This window comes from Carassius auratus, chromosome 39, assembly GCF_003368295.1.
Source record: "Carassius auratus strain Wakin chromosome 39, ASM336829v1, whole genome shotgun sequence".
Lineage (NCBI taxonomy): Eukaryota > Metazoa > Chordata > Actinopteri > Cypriniformes > Cyprinidae > Carassius > Carassius auratus.
In genome coordinates this window covers 6,611,633-6,630,956 of record NC_039281.1, presented here as the reverse complement: position 1 = coordinate 6,630,956, position 19,324 = coordinate 6,611,633, and the positions used below count along the sequence as shown (strand labels likewise).

At 35.5% G+C, this 19,324-nt stretch overlaps 1 protein-coding gene across 1 annotated transcript in view; it reads right to left on the bottom strand.

Moving 5' to 3' along the window:
- LOC113057802 (neuroblast differentiation-associated protein AHNAK-like) overlaps positions 1–15,208 on the bottom strand; it is a 29,441-nt gene extending 14,233 nt beyond the window's left edge. The window contains 6 exon segments of the mRNA XM_026225323.1: positions 1–184; positions 2,860–3,065; positions 3,252–3,409; positions 3,644–3,714; positions 7,130–7,183; positions 14,944–15,208. Coding sequence (XP_026081108.1) covers positions 1–184; positions 2,860–3,065; positions 3,252–3,408 — 547 coding nt within the window. The 5' untranslated portion in view covers position 3,409; positions 3,644–3,714; positions 7,130–7,183; positions 14,944–15,208.
- Between the last annotated feature and the right edge of the window lie 4,116 nt (positions 15,209–19,324).

Genomic DNA, 19,324 nt, shown 5'->3' with positions numbered 1-19,324 from the left:
CCCCAGGCACATCCACAGTGTAGGTAGTTATTCGACGAGTGATTGTAGTAATGGTGCAACCATCACTGCTTGTGCTGCTGTGACGTTCTGTGCGTACATCAACACCCTCAGCAAGATCCTCAGACTTTAGTCTTGGTTTAATTTTCTTAGTGTAGATTCTTTTATAGTCTTCGTCATCCCCACTCTACAGGAAATGGAAATTACAAATTAGTATGATATGCTATATATATATATATATATATATATATATATATATATATATATATATATATATATATATATATATATATATATATATACACACACACACACACACACACACACACACACACACACACACACACACACACACACACACACAGGTGCTGGTCATATAATTAGAATATCATCAAAAGTTTATTTATTTCACTAATATTATATTCATTCATTACATACAGACTGATATATTTCAAAAGTTTATTTCTTTCAATTTTGATGTTTATAACTGACAACTAAAAGATTTTGAGACGAATTCTGACTCGTGCGACTCTTTTTCGGGTCGGAATTTCAGCATTTTCGTGCGTTGTTTGTCGTGTAGTGTTCGTGCAGTGTACAAGGGCAAATGAGAGGCGATAAGCCTCTCCCGACTGGCAATCGGTTGGTCGGATGGATTTCTGACATGTCAGAAATTTTGGTCGCCTCTCTTGGGGTATCGCATTATTGAAGCAGGGCTACAAATCGATTTTCCGCTTTCCCTCACTGCGCGTGCATGAAACCATAAACGAAACCATGGTGACACCTGACACAGCGTATAGTGTGGACTGAAGTGATGGAGGGATAACTTGTGGAGTTATGGCAAAGAAAAAGAAAAATAAAAGAGGGGAAAAAACGCCTGCTTACCTCCAGTTCGCATTGCAAAATGGATTGACCATATTGGCCACGTCTTCCCAGCCACCTGCGCGTCTAGATAAGCCGACGCCTTTTTTTTTTTTTTTTGGACGTGTCAGCACACATAATTGCGCTTTGCGCATATCACCAAAGCAGTGCATTTATACCGGGAAAGCATGTTTATTCTGAAACAGCCACGAACATCCAGGTTCTGAGGGATCCTACGTGTTGATTCGGTTGATTCCTCACGTATAGTGTGAGCAGTCAAATCGCAACTCGGCAATCGGACCGTACAGTGAGCGCATAAAAATCGTGAGCTTTGGCTTTACATCGCATGCGATCTACCCGTACAGTGTGAGTTGGTACATTGCCGAAATCGCACAGAAATCGCACAGTGTATGCCCGCCTTAAGGAAAATCCCAAATTCAGTATCTCAGAAAATGTGAATTTTGGCAAAAGGTTCAATATTGAAGACACCTGTTGCCACACTCTAATTAGCTAATTAACTAAAAAAAAACTGCAAAGCCTTTTAATGGTCTCTCAGTCTAGTTCTGTTGGCTACACAATCATGGGGAAGACTGCTGACTTGACAGTTGTCCAAAAGTCGACCATTGACACCTTGCACAAGGAGGGCAATACTCAAAACGTCATTGCAAAAGAGGCTGGTTGTTCACAGAGCTCTGTTTTCAAGCACATTAATACATAGGCGAAGAGAAGGAAAAGATGTGGTAGAAAAAAAAAGTGTACAAGCAATAGGCATAACCCCACCCTGGAGAAGATTGTGAAACAGAACCCATTCAAAAATGTGGGGGAAATTCACAAAGAGTAGAATGCAGCTGGAGTCAGTGCTTCAAGAACCACTACGCCAGACGTATGCAAGACATGGGTTTCAACTGTCCCATTCCTTGTGTTAAGCTACTCTTGAAGCGTCTCGCTTCTAAAAGGACTGGACTGCTGCTGAGTGGTCCACAGTTATGTTCTCTGATGAAAGTAAATTTTGCATTTCCTTTGGAAATCAGGGTCCCAGAGTCTGGAGGAAGAGAGGAAATGCACAAAATTCACGTTGCTTGAGGTCCTGTGTAAAGTTTCCACAGTCAGTGATGGTTTGGGTTGCCATGTCATCTACCGATGTTGGTCCACTGTGTTTTCTGAGGTCCAAGGTCAACACAGCCGTATACCAGGAAGTTTTAAAGCACTTCATGCTTCCTGCTGCTGACCAACTTTATGGAGATGCAGATTTCACTTTCCAACAGGACTTGGCCCCTTCACACAATGCCAAAGCTTCCAGTACCTGGTTTAAGGACCATGGTAACCTCTGTTTGGCCAGAAAACTCGCCTGACCTTAACCCCATAGAAAATATATGTGGAATTGTGAAGAGGAAGATGCGATATGCCAGACCCAAGAATGCAGAACAGCTGAAGGCCACTATCAGAGCAACCTGGGCTCTCATAACACCTGAGCAGTGCCACAGACTGATCGACTCCATGCCTCGTTGCATTGCTGCAGTAATTCAGGCAAAAGGAGCCCCAACTAAGTATTGAGTGCTGTATATGCTCATACTTTTCATGTTCATACTTTTTAGTTGGCCAAGATTTCTAAAAATCCTTTCTTTCTATTGGTCATAAGTTATATTCTAATTTTCTGATATACTGAATTTGGGATTTTCCTTAGTTGTCAGTTATAATCATCAAAATTTAAATAAATAAACATTTTAAATAAATCAGTCTGTGTGTAATGAATTAATATAATATACAAGTTTCACTTTTTGAATGGAATTAGTGAAATAAATAAACTTTCTGATGATATTCTAATTATCAAAATCTGTAAATAAAAATGTTTTTTAAATACTGAAAAACTGATCAAACTAAAATCTATGCTATTTATAATTCTTCTTATACATTGGTTCCAATGCTGAATGACTAGACTTTAAAATAACTGATTCACATTTTCATAGCCTTATAAATCATAGACCAACACTGATGCCACCTTACCAGGAAAATGTCTGAACTAGAGCCTCCTAACCCTCCACGTCCTTCCCATGACAATGTCCCCATTGGAGAACGGCAAGGTGACTTGTCTCCAGTCTTGTTTTGTAATTTCAGTCCAACCTTATGTTGGTTTAGAGTCTTTAGTAGTTCAGCTGTTTCTTCTGAGCTCATGTTGTCAAAGTAAATGGTGGCCCCGACAATCTGGTCACCTGTGACAAAGGGCAGTATTAAGTTAAAACTAAATGGTTCAAAATAGATAAATTATGTTTGGAGGAACTACAATAGCATAATCCAACACCAAAAGGGCAGTGGTAAATGTTGTTCAGACAATCAAAACATTAGAAAATTAGGTTTTCTGATTGTTTGCAAATTGCATCACTATTTTGACTACATACCTTCATGTACATTCCCAGTATGTGCAGCAGGGGACTCATCTTTCACCTCTTTGACAAAAATCTCTCCTTGACCCTTTTGTTCAATGGTGAGCCCATGCTTATCAGCGCCCATCCACTGTGGGAAAAGCACTTCCCTTGTGTCCTGCTCATCAGCCATCCTAAAAAAAAAACATTTTATATGATAAAACATTACACAATAAAACACAGTGAAACATAGTAACTGTTATACAATACCAAAAAATGGTATATGTTGACTATTATACAGTTTCAATTTGAATGAGTTCAAATGAGCATAAGCAATTTTTCTGCAAAGCAATTAGGTTATAAACCATAAAAAGTGCTTAGTATTTCTTGGTACCTGAACATGTTTGCAGTGATTTGCTGTAAATTACCTGAAGATGTACCTGATGTGTTACTTCTTCGCCTGTCCCCTAGCGTGGACCGTGCCAGCCCTTGTTCTTTCCTTAAAAAAATAAAAAATAAAGTTAATTTCCTGAATTCAAATGAAGCTTTCACACACAGGTTTAAGGCTGTTCATTCAATACAATATACCGTAAATTATTTTTTTATAGTGGTAAATAAGTATCAAACTGTGACCACTAGATGGCAATATAGTCTCCAACAAAAAAAAAGTGATAGTTATAACAGAGGATCTGTTTCCCATTATTTCCTCCAGCACTAATACAAAGCACTAAACTTCATGGGGAAATTTAATTAAGCTCAGTTTCATATGCATATTAAACATTTCTAAAGATCTAAAAACCTGATGTCCATAAAATCTAAAGCAGACAATAGCTTTTAGATCTGGGAGGTTTTAGCTTGGTGAACATAGCTTCAGAGATATTTAGCTGACGTGGGCCTGCCATTCCAGCTTTCAACACAAAGGTCTTTGTTTCATAGATATCATCCCCTCGCAATCACCCACCCCACAATTACACAGGAGCTCATGGATATGAAAACACCTACAAGCATATTTCACTAAACATTGGCAAATGAGGCGCTAGTTTTTTTTAATTATGAAAACATTTGCCAGTGTCAAGAAAAAAAAAAAAAGCTTAATACACAGCACAAGTAAAGTGCTGTGTAGTCAATTTGTCCCATGTCCTACTTTACTAACAAGTGTGATACAAGTAGCAATATTAATAATTCAGTGATCACTACAAAAATATTTGATTGCTCAATAATGTGTCTGAACATTATGTGTGTATATATATATATATATATATATATATATATATATATATGGTGATTCAGGAATTAAAAAAAAAAAAGTTTCAGTTGAACAGATTTATGCATTTAACATTTAAAATATAACAATGATTTATATTGGACCAGAGAAATTCTGTGTCCTTTCTGGAATGGGAACATTCTCTCCACTCTAAATTATAAATACCACACTTGCCTCCCACTAAATATGCTTCCCATTGGGGTAAAAGAAGCCTGGTTTTGTGTCCATGTCGACCAATGTACTCCAGAGACACGATAGTACAAGAGCAGATCAGTTGAGAGAGTTAGTTAATCAAGCTTCCCTCGACAGTGCAGCACAGACCACAAAACATCTGTGATCCATCTGAATTGTACACAAATATTCTATTTATACTAAAGCACTATTAGAGGCATTAATATATAAAAGGATAGATAGCTTTAACATTATAAACAGCTCTAAGAAGAAAACAAGACAACCCTGTGCCATGCGACAACAAATCCCAAAGCTTTTCAACGTACACATCATCAGCATCATTAGCATAATTTAACCCATATTTCCTGTGTTAGTTTTATTTTTAAATCTACTTTATGTTACTTACATTCTAAATGCTTTAAAAAAGGATTAGCCAAACATCACAAATGCAAAAGAATAATGCAGAATATTTTACATTTAACAAATATTAACTTAACTTAAGTAAAACTCCACAGGAGAAGTCCACATGAGAAATAGGAGCCGTGAAACCCAAGCCTTAAAAAGCAGCTTATTATTGTTGGCTAAAGCTGGTATTTACAAAAGGAGACGGGGGAAACCTACATTGCTGTGTACTTAAGAACTCCCTAGCAAGCAGACCAAAGATTATTATTTCACTCCCAAACTGTTCTATGATCTGCATCTAAACATGATGTCACACCAGCAATACTGTACCACACGTGTTCTCCTTCCTTTACCCTTTTTTAAACCTTTATGATCAACTATATTATTTGCACATAGGCTGTTCTCACAAATCTGACAGTGCACCATAGGAGGAGCAAACTGGATAAAATGATTTAAAAAGGCAGATCTGTACATCCATCACTGAAACATGGAACAATCATGGAGCGAAGAAGCAGCAGAGGCACATTACATGCCACCAAACCATTGCCTGACACATGAATTGTGCCCAAGCACACACATCTTTCTTTTCTCTTAACCATGGAGTTTGAGCTCAAAATAAATCTGACACCAAGTATAGCACAGATTATCTTTTATTTTATATAAGTGAGCTATCCTTTGGCTGTCACAGGGGTATAAACCATGTCACTCTACCAGAGCATTACTGGACGGTATTTGCTTAAAGCAGCTGGCCCTTGCCCAGAATCATATGATCTGCGATGATCCATGTAAGCAGACTTTTCATAATAGCACCAGTGTTTGTGCAATCATAAGACATCAGCAACAATATACAACACCTCTTTGTGAACTCTTGAGTTTTAATGAAGACCTTTTAAACAGACCAAGCTTTCAAGTCTAGCAATAAAGAGCATCGACTCAAACAAAACTAGAAAAAAGGAAACACCCATATTTTAATTACTGTTACAAAAAAAGGACTAAGAGGATCTGAAAAGTTGAGGGAACATGGAGCTGTACAATTATGACAAAAATCATCATTTTCGAATATTCCCCTGAAATTGTAATTATGATTATCACAATTTACATTGAATGATGTTTAAACCAATGTTTGATGCAACTGCATGTCATAATTTTATATGAAAATAAACAAGCTGATAACACTAACTGAAAAAACCTTTAGTGCTTTTCTAAAGTTTTAAGCCTCAAATGTCAAATATACATCGAATTGGTTTATTCTTTAAATTATAATAAAAAAGTAAAAATATGAATGTTATTATAATGTTATAATAAAAAAATGGAAAAACCCTTGACATATAAAAAGAAAGAAAAATATCCTAAGTGTACAAAATAACATAAGTGGACTTTGAACTATTAATAGCCGCTTTGAACAATTACATAATTGTGGCATCCATTTATTGTAATCCTGATTAGAAATTTGATTAATTGTGCAGCCCTAACATAATAAACCTTGACTGTTTGGTGCATTAATTATAATTTAGTGACACAACATACACCCTGCAATTCTTGCTGAAAGACAAGTGGATGTTACTGCTTATGCTTTCTTTCAATCCACTGTCAAAGCAACTAATTGGTAGATGGTTCTGTTTAGTCTTATAGCTGATGTTTTATGCATGTAATAAACGAATCACATTAAAAACACAGAGCGCTTTCTGAGATGGTCAAACTTTACTAGGAGCGCCCAAGACATCTACTTAACTTATCGGATATAAGAAATAATCAAATATGCTTCTTCAAGCATGCATCTTTGCAGTGTATTTGATAACTTTCAAGAGCAAAATCTTGATGAGCAAGATTGTTGTACTGGGAATAAGCAGCTCTTAACGGCTGGTCTGACAGCATTGACGAATCAAATGAGCAGTATCATGTTTCTCAGTGTTGACAGTAGGTAGCATTGTGCAATCCTCAAGGTGAAATTAATGATTAACATTCAACTGAATTCAAATCTCAGTTCAAGAAATTCTAACATTAACATTCCAAACAAATAGTTGAATAAAACAACTTGCAAGGTTTACTTTAGCTCTGGGAGGATAAGGAGACCTACTGAATTTCCAAGTCTAATGCTCAAACTCTCCCCCGTCTTCCTTTTTCTTTCCTTCTGAAAAAAAAGCAGAGGGAAATCAGATGTAATATTTATAAGTAAATATTTCCATGCATCAAAAAGTCAAGACGACAAAACCAATCCAAAACCATCAATTACAATTTTAATTGTAATTTCAATTAAATTCAAGTACCACACTTTCTTCTTTCAAAGTAAAAGGCTATTAATAAAAATAGTTTTATTTGCATGGTTTCGAGACCTTAAGCTATTGGATCAGACCCAATTTATTTCATTTTTTTCCTTCAAAAACGCAGCCCCACCCTACTTGGATTTATACGTTGGTTTGCCCTAAGAGAGCAACTGAAACGTTTACAGTACGAGCGCACACAACGGGGAGTTTCGAACCAAAAGTACCAAAGACAGAAGCTTACACATGTCTGTACAAGTGTAAACGTTTCCTCTGGATAGTTGTCTGACTAGTCTGACTTCTGAAAGTCACAATTACTTTTATTTGTCTTTAAATTTAAAGTCTGATAACTAATTATTGTCAAATACAATTAGCAGCATCACTCCCTCAAAATAAACTCAGCCTCACATGGCTGCAAATCCACCCTGCACTCTAAACACTGGGAATATGTTTGGGCAGCTACAGAAAATGTGAAATGGCTTGTCAGATATCATCATAAACTAGATACCAAATAAACTAAAAACAAGTTAAATTCTCACAATGCCACATAGACCTTTGTGTGCAACATTTGATGTCAAGAAGCAATTAAAGACGACTGTAAACTAAAAACATGAGATGTTGCAAGCAGTTCATTGTAATCTTGCCAAAAGTATGAAACCGTCAATTGCCGCAAGCGAAATAAAGTTAAAGTAAGTTTCTCTCACAGGAAAGGAAACATAATATGCAAATCATTATTTGATCACCTAAAAGCCCCTCAAGTCACATGGTTATGGCAAAAGACACTGGAGACTAAACTGCAGTCATTTCACTCATTTAATTTCACACGAACCAAATTATCAAACCATTATCCACCATCAGTCCATTTTTATTTCATTTAATAAAAAGGTTAAGATGGGTAACTCACGTTTGAAATAATTCCTCTCTGTCAAACAGTTTAATATTTGCTCCACTTATTATTTGCTTTAATAATGTGTCTCTCTAGTTACCCAAAACTGATAAGACTAAGTCAGGTGACATTTTACATAACTCCAAATATAGCTTAATGCTCCTATAACCCAGAGGGGCATTATGAAGAGAAAATTGAAAGTACAAGCACCATCAACTCTCACGCACTTTCTTTAAATCTGTAAACTGTTGCCCTTCACACTTCATGGCCTTCAAAGCTGTCCCGTGGTATCTAATCCAATTTAACGTTTGATCATTTACGAATGGAGGAGGCTAAGGACAAAGAGATATCAGTTTTAAGCATTTGAGTCTAGGCTAGAGAAATGTTGGGAATTTGTTTCATTTCATAAACAAGTCTTTTAGGCCATAATAGGAATGATGCATGATAAGACAAGATACATCTGCATTTCTGTGAACACTGTGACAAAGAGCAAGATCAGTTCACCCCGCTACTATTTCACTGTTACTGACTTTACTAGAAAATAACTGATAACTTAATAACTGATCAAAACTGGTAATTTATAGCTGCCCCAAGAAAACTCTAACTAAACTTGAAATTGATATCCTGAATGCACTGTAAGTCGCTTTGGATAAAAGCATCTGCTAAATGCATAAATTTAATTTAATTTTTTAATTTAATTTAAACTCAAAGTGCCTCTCTGTCCCATTCAAAACAACCAACCTTTGCTCTAAATATACAAAAGCATTCACTTGAGGGTTTGCACTCCCTGTGCACAATATGTCTTGAAAATGACCGGCTATTTTAAGGTAAACAGATCTTCACAGGTTTGTGGAGTCGTATAAGTAGGAAAGATTTCCTTCTCTCTAATGGGTACAACATCTTGTCTTGAAAACCATTACTAGAACCTCTCTCTACCCGGTTGGTTATTTCTGAGCTGTGACTGAAACGGTCATGGGCTCGCTCTGATAAAGGCCAGTCTGGACGAGGATGTCACACTGTTCCCAAAGAACAATATTTGGCAGAGCAGCTGTGCACACTCAAACGGGTGACACCTACGAGCCCTGTACTTAGTTGTTTCAAGTTTGTTGTCACCTCACTAAAGGTGGAGCTAGCTGAACATAACAAATATGATGATTACTGACAAATTATTACACATAGGCATATTGAATTTTCAAAAGAGCTGAAGGGTTAGTTCACCCAAAAATTTAAATTCCGTCATTCATTTCTTACCCTCATGATGTCCAAACCTGTCAGACTTCCATTCATCTTCTGAACACAAATGAAGGTATTCTTGATGGAATCTGAGAGCTCTCTGACCCTCCCGTAGACAGCAAGGGTACCACCACGATCAAGGCTCAGGAAGGTAGCAAGGACATTTTTAAAGTAATCCATGTGTCATCAGGGGTTCAACCGTAATTTTATGAACCAATGAGAACACTTTCTGTATGCAAAGAAAACAAAAATAATGACTTTATTCAACAATTTGTCTCCTCCACATCACCGTAGCGCCATTTTGGAGAATATCTTCTGAACTCAAACAGCTTATGCGCCGCGCAGATACATTTTTTACATTGTTTACACTATAAACTGAAATGCCGGGAGGTTAACAAGGAGGAGACGAATTGTTGAATAAAGGTTCTTTTTTTTTTACACAAAGTATTCTCGTAGCTTCATAAAGTTATGGTTGAACCTCTGATGTCACAGGGATTACTTTACCGATGTCCTTGCTACGTTTCTGGATCTTGAGCATGATAGTACCCTTGCTGTTTATGGAGGATAAGAGCTCTCTTTATGTATCAAAAATATCTTAATTTGTGATCTGATGATGAACAGCAGTCTTACAGGTTTGGAACAACATGAGGGTGAGTAATAATGACAGAATTAGCATTTTTGGGTGGACTATCCCTTTAAAGAATGCCATCTAGCTTTAAAACAGTTCAGTTTCACAGAATAAGCACCCTTATATATACTTTATACTGTCGTGCATGAGAAAAACTGGTACTAGAACAAAATGCGACCATAATCGCAGGTCTAAATGTGTCAGATCACAACGCAACGCTTCCATCTGACAGATGTCATTTGGCAACAACTGTCCAACTCTAAAAAGAAAAGAGTTTATGGCACAACACAGGCGGCAAACATTGCACATCCAAAGTAGGGGACACACCCTTCATACAATGAGAAACTACACCATCTCTCGGCCCGCACATAGCACACAGTGAGCTGCGAGCCCCACCCAGGACTCCAGTCACACACATTCCTTGATAGAGCCGTCAGGCCAACTGGAAAAGTGCCCAGTCTCCCCTGCAGTGAATAACGCCAAAGCAATGTCCTACTCTCTACCCAAACACCCGGTGGGTCTGAGCTGGGAACAGAAACAGGGGACTCTTTCATGGTTTCCACTTACTAACCACTGATGGACCAAGGCAGTTTGAGATTTTTTTTTAATTTTTTTTTTACTCATTTATAAATACAAACAGAAGCCCCTCATGACACTGATAAATGTGCTTCAATTTAAATGTGAGATATTGCACAACTATAAAGATTCAGCAATGCTGCGTGTTAGATAAGTGATAGAATCGTTGGGCAAACAACCAGACCACTAATTATAGAAAAGCCACTGCAAGCGTTTAATGCCACACTTTTTCCATTAAAATGCTGTAATGTTTAATATGACACACACACACACACACACACACACACACATATACATATATATATATATATATATATATACATATATATATATATATATATATATATATATATATATATATATATAGTCAGTCATTGCACAATGCAATAACATGAGTTACTTGGTTACTCGATCTTTAGCATACACGTTTTTTCCAAAGCAAATTACAGGACACTTTTTAATGTGACACGTGTTAGTCATATTTCTCTATTACATGCTCAGAGTGGCTATTTCTGACAAAGCAAGAGCCGATACATAAAAAGGGACAACTAGTATTTGGTTAGAAGTTCCACTTTTACTTCCACATGGATTCCAATTCAAACCCACAAGTGACCAAACTCACGTGCACCGATGTACGCTTTTAATCTTATTGTGGAGATATCACCTATTTAGAAGAATAAATAGAAGACAAAGATAAAACAATAAAGCTGTGCTGTAGTGAATTTCATTAAATAACATGTTGATGCTTGAAATGGTATAGAAACATTAAAAAAATAGATACATGTATATTAGCTAAAGGCTTTCACTTGCATTCAGTCATGTTTTTGTATATCCTGAATTGTTTATGTATTCTGTTAACAACGCAAGTCAAAAGGATATGAGTCAGTCAACTATCAAATACATAGTGATGACTGATGGCACGGTCTTACCAGCTCGGGGTGCATTATATTTCATTAGCCATCAGATGGTTTTATAGTTAGGTCTGTATTGCCACTGCCAAGTCTTTTGTAGAAGTGAAAATGCACGTGGTTTGAAACATCCAACTCTCTGCTTATCTACAATTCAACTCGAAACAACCTCATGTGAACTGCACATGGAGTAATCCAACCTCTGCAGCCAGTATCCTTGGTCTGTTGTAAACAAGTAGACGTGCATACCTACATTACTGGAGTGATGTAGTACAAGCTGTAGTGTAGTCAGACTATTAGTCTACGCCTAGACATGCCAATCTTTGAATTGCCTTACAGCACACTTCGGAATGCATTAGAAGTGATAAATTATGGCCTTGCTGTGTACTTTTGTCATTTTAATAGTTTTTAAGTGTGGAACTGAAATAATTTAAGAATCATCACAAGCAGCTCTTCTGTTACTCACCAGAACCATGAAAACATATCAAATGTCACTACAACACGTCTTAACTGTAATTCATTGATATGGAAGATTAGTTAGCACAAAAAAAAAATTTGCACAATAAACCTAAATCAACATTTAATCCATAATATAATGCAGTAATGACAGTTGTGGCTACCAGGAAATAATTGCTACACGTCATTCAAGTTAGTCTTGTCAAGTTGTCTACAGTAAAACCCATCTACTTGTTGCATCATTAAATTATGGCTTGTGCATATAAAGCATGTCATTTCAAAAAGTAACTGTCTAAAAACAAGAAGACTTAATAATTGAGGCATTAAAGTCATTGGACGGACATTGAAACCTACTGTCATGTGATCCTAAACTTTAATGAAATGCAGACCGTATCTTCTATTTCAAGGACGACAACAAATTAAATCTAGTAATCAAAACTGAATTTCAGAAGTATAATGGAAGTAAAGTTTATCATATGCCGTAGGCACACGTACAAGAAGAGATCTGATGATATGAGGTCTAAAGTATATAATAATATAATGCTATTTAATAAACATAATATATTTAAATATATTCATTTAAACATTCTGCACTTTGACAGCAATACAAAAACCTGATACGATTTTTTGTAATTATAAGGCAGTAAATGGAATCAACTGGAAATGCCAAAAACCACAATAACAATAACAATATATAACTTATTATATAACTTATATATATATATAAGCTCTTAACTCCTGTTGAAAAACTAGATTAGGGCTCAAAAACAACTTGGCATAAAATATACAAATCTGCCCTTGATTAAGGCTTATGTGTGTCAGACTATTACAACAGTTTTATTTTTATGGAAAATGATGAAATATGAATGCCTGACTCTGACTCAGAGCCATATTGGCAAACGCAGTATATTGTCCAATGTCTCTGTTTTAGCTTCTGTATTTTTCAACAATGGAATGATGATAACTCCAGGGTCTGTCTGGACAGGAGACACGTACCCAGATAATGCAAGTCTTCATATCAGACTTCAAAACTCTTCAAATGATGCCTACATCCTGTACGGCAACGTGCTGACAACTTATCTGCGATGGATCATCATCACAATTTCACAGAGAATTGATTTCCATCACTCTGCACCCATATGAAAAAAAAATCTAATAAAGAATCAAGAAGTGAGTAAGCAAACAAACAGTGAATGAAATACTCCGCTACAAAAGCTTGCCACTCCTCCCTTGGCGTTACCATCACAAGTCCTTGACAAGGAAATAACAAAGGAAGTGTGCAGAAGTCCAGACTCTTTTCATTTCACACTGAAACAGATGGTCCTACCAAGTACACCCTAATCTGACCTATCAACACAGAGGAGAAAGTTTTGCCTCCACTGTAAACTTCCAGGACAATCACGCATCAGATAAGGACACACAGACCACAAAACCATGTTTCTATTCAACATTCAAATCCTAAATCATTTAAAGATAAGCAAGAAGCTCTGTGTTCTGTTTTAAACAACACATTGTAACCTTCAAATGCAACCAAGGTTGAAAGACACTGCTAGACATGAATGAGGCAACCACAATACAGAATTAAAAAAAAACATATTAACTTCTATTTTTTTAAAGTTACCCTAGCACAACTTTAAAATAGTGCATTATTACTGTGTGATTTATTATTATTATTATTATTATTATTATTATTCTGCTATGGACTCATCTGTCCTGACATAACAGAAGAAATCGTTGGGTGTGGCAGGAGAGGGGGATGGTGACAAAATCTGCTCACTTTTAAAAGATAAATCAGATAAACTGCAAAACAGCTTCATGGATGTCAACACTCCATACACATCACCAAACTATCGGCACTTATCTTTTTGTCCCTCTTACCCATCTATTCATTTCATTCTCTTATATAACAAACTTTCAGTCATCCTACTGCACAACATCTCCATTACTAAAGTCATGCCGCAGTCTGGCGTGAATAAAACACTTCATTCTTTCTCCTCTATAGCAAGCCTTACTTTCCCCCTCTGTGTTTCAAACCTGGACTCAATTAGTAAGTCTTTCCAAACCACTACATTCCATTACCCCCTCCTCCCTTCACCCCTCTTACTCCCTATACCCACACTCTGGCCAGGTTGAGAAAATCAGGGTAAAATGTGACAGGCTTTGCAAATTAAATCAAATTAAAACATTCACGTTTTATAAGAGTAACAGGAATGTTTAAACAAATCAAAATTTCATATGGCAAAGACATATGAAACAACGATTCACCCACAGTGCAGAAAATGTGCTGACTTTGTCAAAAAACCTTGAGCTATGTCCAGATTCAGTGTGGCAGGATAATGCTCCTATTCAAGAGGAAAGTAAAAAAAAAAATCGATAGATGTGTGGCATTAGTTTAATTCACTTTTTACAATTTACTACTAAATACTAATACAAGTATGGCGTTCTTGTGAACCAAATGTATTCGTTTTATTTTACAAAGTGGGCAAAACCATACAACCAAAGTCATTCTTGTCCATTTTAACTTGGGTGTATCTTTTGCATGAAATGCAAAACCCCATAGAAAATTTGCCTTAATTGTCAACCCAGTTTCTTCTCAGTGATTCAGCAGGTCAAGTTTAAGAAACTAAACGCTGAATTCTGAACAATTGCAAACTTTAATATTCTTTGGTACTGTTGGAGGAAAAAACGTGCGCACCAGATGACAACTACGCAGCAGATACACACCCACCACCTCTTCATGTTCAACGATACAGATGCTGATACGTTTGTGAGATTTTAGTGCGATACAACAAACTTTCTAAGAACCAAATCAGCAGATGTTACACACATAAGCATATAATAAATTCAGAAACAGTCTCTGGAAAAGTAGTACTTCATGCATGCATCGTGAGCGTCTCTCGCCAGAGCTGCATAACTAATTAACCTCAAGAGACACAAACTCACCTGGAAGGTTCAACACCTTTGCTCTGGCATCTTCAGCGGTCCACAGCTTTCTGCCACAGCCCAGAAAACTTTTCCACCACGTTTTCTTCACCAAACTTGAACGTATTCGTGTACTCTGTCGTTCTTTCTCAAGGCACGAAGCCTCACTGTATATTTCACTGGTTTTATTAGTTACTTTGTCACTTGCTCTCTCTCTTTCTGTCACACCGTGCTGGGTTCCCTCAGTGTGCTTTCAACTCCGGGCTATGGAGAATGGCAGAGTTTGGGCTTGGGCAGTGGAGACCTTCACTGGAGAAGAGGGCGGGGTTACGGTGTAGCAGGGCGTGGTCCTTTGTCATTGAGTGACGTGTGTGTTCAACACAGCGATAAAGCACGTGAATCTGGATTGGAAACAGGATTGCAACAAGATTCAAGGTTGCACATCTTTACTGAGGCAATTTGTAAAGTGTTTTCAAATTTGTAATTTTGAACCTATAAAAAAGGGTGTGTTGAGTAAAACTTTCTTCTGCTTTATGGTGGAAATAGCTTTTGTCATGAAATAGTCATGATTTTAAGGTACGTATCTGTGCAGAAATGGATTTTCAAAATAAAGTTATAATTGAAAGTGTGACATCTAGCCCTGAAGTGCCCTACAAGATATTGCCTAAAACAGTACTTTTTTCACCTAGTACTTTTAAGTTGTAAAGAATATTTGCTGTGACTTTTTTTACTAAGTATATTTGCAAAAATGTTTAATTTGTTTTGTTTAAAAATAATTACATGGAATTTAAAAGTAAAAACCATTGAATACTAAGGTTTTGTGAATAGAAAAGACTGGAGGTGGGGGGGGGGGGGTCTTGCAGTATTTATTGGGAGAGGAGAGGGGCCTTGGAATAAAAGGTTGAGAACCACTGGCCTAGAGTAAGGTGGCATGTGATCTTAATTTATTAGTAAAGGTGAAACTAGTTTTCGTTGTATATTTGACTGTTGATGCTAGTCTGATTTTACAGTGCTGATTTGTAAACCCAATCCACCTTATTTTTAATAAAAGAGAAAGCACAGCCATTTGTATTTATAATGTGTGAGGCATCCGGTTATTTTACATGTGCAAAACATGCACTTGATGTTGCAAACTGTCATCTCATTATTTTATTCAGTAGGCCTAATTTGTATTCTTCTAGATACCTTTATCGGCTAATCAATCAAAAGCCTCACACATTCACAAAAGTTTACTTATTACCATGAGGCAAGATAGATACAGCAAAGATATGATGATATTGGAACTTTACTTTGCAGAACAGAATGAATGAAAATGGAGAGCTTTGAACTATATGTTCAAACTAAATACAAACCCCTTCTAAAGAAAAAAGATGTCTGTGTAATTTGACTCTAAATCTTATGTTTGCTGAGATATCGCTCTTGTGACAGCCCCATGTGACAGCTAGCCTTCGTAACACATTCTGTTTTGTTCATATTTGTCATGAGTGCAATGTACTCCTATGCAAACTGAGTTGTCATGTATTTTATAGTGTCTTGTGCTTACTTTCATGTGTGCACTGTTGATACTTAATAATTGTCACAAAATGTCATTTCGTCAATCTGCAATTTACTTATGTAATTACAGAACATGAACCTGCTGGAGAGCAGTTCTACTATGTACAGTACGTGCAGTACTTCATTGTTCTTCTGATAAAAAGTTTATAGTGTATATAAAGGGGTTTGTTTATTAGAGGTTTCTTTTTTTAAGTTATTTTGTTAAGCTTATTTTTAAGTTTTCTCTTTTTTAATTATAAATATTTATTGAGATTTGAAGAGCTTCCTGTCATTGATAATGTGTTCATTGTGTCTGTTAACATGGATATAGTGCTCTCTTTGAGCTAGTGCAACATAATTTCCATACCATTTTCATAATAGAAGATCCATTGTAAATCTCTGGGGAGGTTTTCATTCTCATCTTGTGACCATTGGATTGATGACATAATAATGTAGTTAAATGATTGGACGATGATTTTTTTATTTCAAAGGATTATAAGAATAACTTGTAAAATGTTAAAAACATGATAAAGAATATTACAAAACTTTTAAGTGTTGAGTATTTTAAACTAAAACCACATAGTTTTATAAATGTAAAATGATTGTTTAGGGATAGATGTTACTAACAATTTAAGTAATATAGTTAATATAAAGTTAATATAAAGTTTTCAGTAATCTTAGAAATACTTTTCAGACAAATAAGCTTTTTCAAATAAATGCATGTTCTAGAATTATAATATATATATTTATTTGTAATATCTGTTGAAAAGACTAGTGCAAATTTACTTAATTTATTTTTTCATTATTATTTTATTTACAGTATCTATTTACATATTCATTTATTTAGCAAAAAGATTTTTGTGCATGTCTCTTGCTAAAAAGGAAACACACTACAAAACAAAAAAACTATTTGTTAGTTTATATAATTTTAAACAATTCAAACACTGATTTAATTTACTAAATTAGGCTGCCAATTGCTAATTCAGTTTGCTATTTATAAGAGTAATTGAAACCAACAAACAAGGCCTAAATTACAATATAACACTGCTACGCCAAAATACATTCTGTATTTTTTTTTCTTACGTTATATAATCATGAGTCAGAACGCTGCTGTCAAGAAAGCTAGAATAATTTCAAAGGAATTTGTTACAATAATGCAGAGCTTCATCTGTTTAACTCAGAAATCCCAGATTAATGAACCTAATTAACTCAAATAATAAAGGCTGTGAACATTATGAATCTAGTATTCAATTAAATTAGGCTGAATTCTGACAGTTCACTGAAGCGAGTAATGTGCCAATCAAAGCACAAAACTTTGAAGATGGATTCCCTCCATCTAGCTAAAAGTCTGTTTGCAATGCAATACTGAAAAAAAGATTATATGTGATGCCTTTGTATAGCAAAAATGTCTTAATCTATTAGGTAAATATAAAATCCAAAACATCTACCCTCCTTTGATTAATCAACTTCTAAAAAAGAAATACAGGAGCAAACCCATACAGCAAAAGATATCTTCAAATATATTTTATTTATATATTTTAATATATTTCCCGACAATACAAAAAAATAAATAAATAAATAAATAAATAAATATATATATATATATATATATATATATATATATATATATATATATATATATATATATATATATATATATATATATATTTCAAAATATATTTTCAACCAATATATTTTTGCATATGCTTGAAAATGTATTTTAATAAATATAAATATAATTGTTTATTCATTTTTATATATATTTTGTCCTCTGCATATTTCAAAAATAAATTCACATATCATATTTGAAGAAAAAATAATTTGTTGTCAATAACGTGCAACACATTTAACACAATTGAATAAAAAGAGCATATTACAATGTTCTTAAAAATGTACTACTTATTAAAAAAACATCATTAAATTATTCTGAATCTAGTTTGCATCAAATCCACATTTGCATTTAGCCTAAATCTAAAGGCTACTTTGAGACTGGAAATGTATTTTCTTACCTCTGAAATCATATTAAATATATTTTGGTACGAGAAGGTTGAAAATAAATATATTTTCTTTTTCCAAAATATATTTAATTGAGCTCCGCTGATTACAATTTATATTTAACATATATTTAAGTAATTGTGGCCATGTAAATGTATTATTATGTGTCATTTTTAGATTTTAGAGAAGTCAAGTAAAATGTGTACCTAACCTGAAGCAACAATCGAACTTCACAGGATTTGCATGGCTGATGTGATACCTGGAAGACCAGGTATACTGAACACGCTTTCCGTCTATATACCCTGTGATTGACACTTTTACAGTTCTCTCTGTGTTTTGTGTACTGCAAGGCCTACTCCTTCAGGTTATGTAACCAAATCAATCATTCATCCCTGTCAAAAAGCTATTTTTCTCTGAAGCATCTCACACATTCCTCCAAAACCCTCAGTGCCCTCTGTACAACAGTTCTGTTTTGGTTTAACCTGCTCTAATCTCTCCAAATAGGTTTCACAAGGTCAAATGCATGTTTGATTAAGACATCTGTGGTTACTTCAAGTGAATGTTTCAGCTGCCTCAGATATTGCTCATACCAGAAATGCAGGTAAACAGTGTAGGTGTGCACATGTGGTTATGGGTGGCAGGGTGGATGGATGGTTTTAAGGCAAACAGACAAACGGAAAGACAGACAAGCAAAGCGAGAGAACCCTTAGGCGCTTGATGAACAAATCCACGTGTCACACCCATATTCAAGGCTGTGTAATGGTAAGCAGAAGATGAATTCTTCAAACGAAAAAGGAGTTAAACTGTCTGCCTTGTAAAGAAACAAAGGGAGTGGCACTCATTGCTTTGAGTAAATAAGTAGAAATACTCAAGA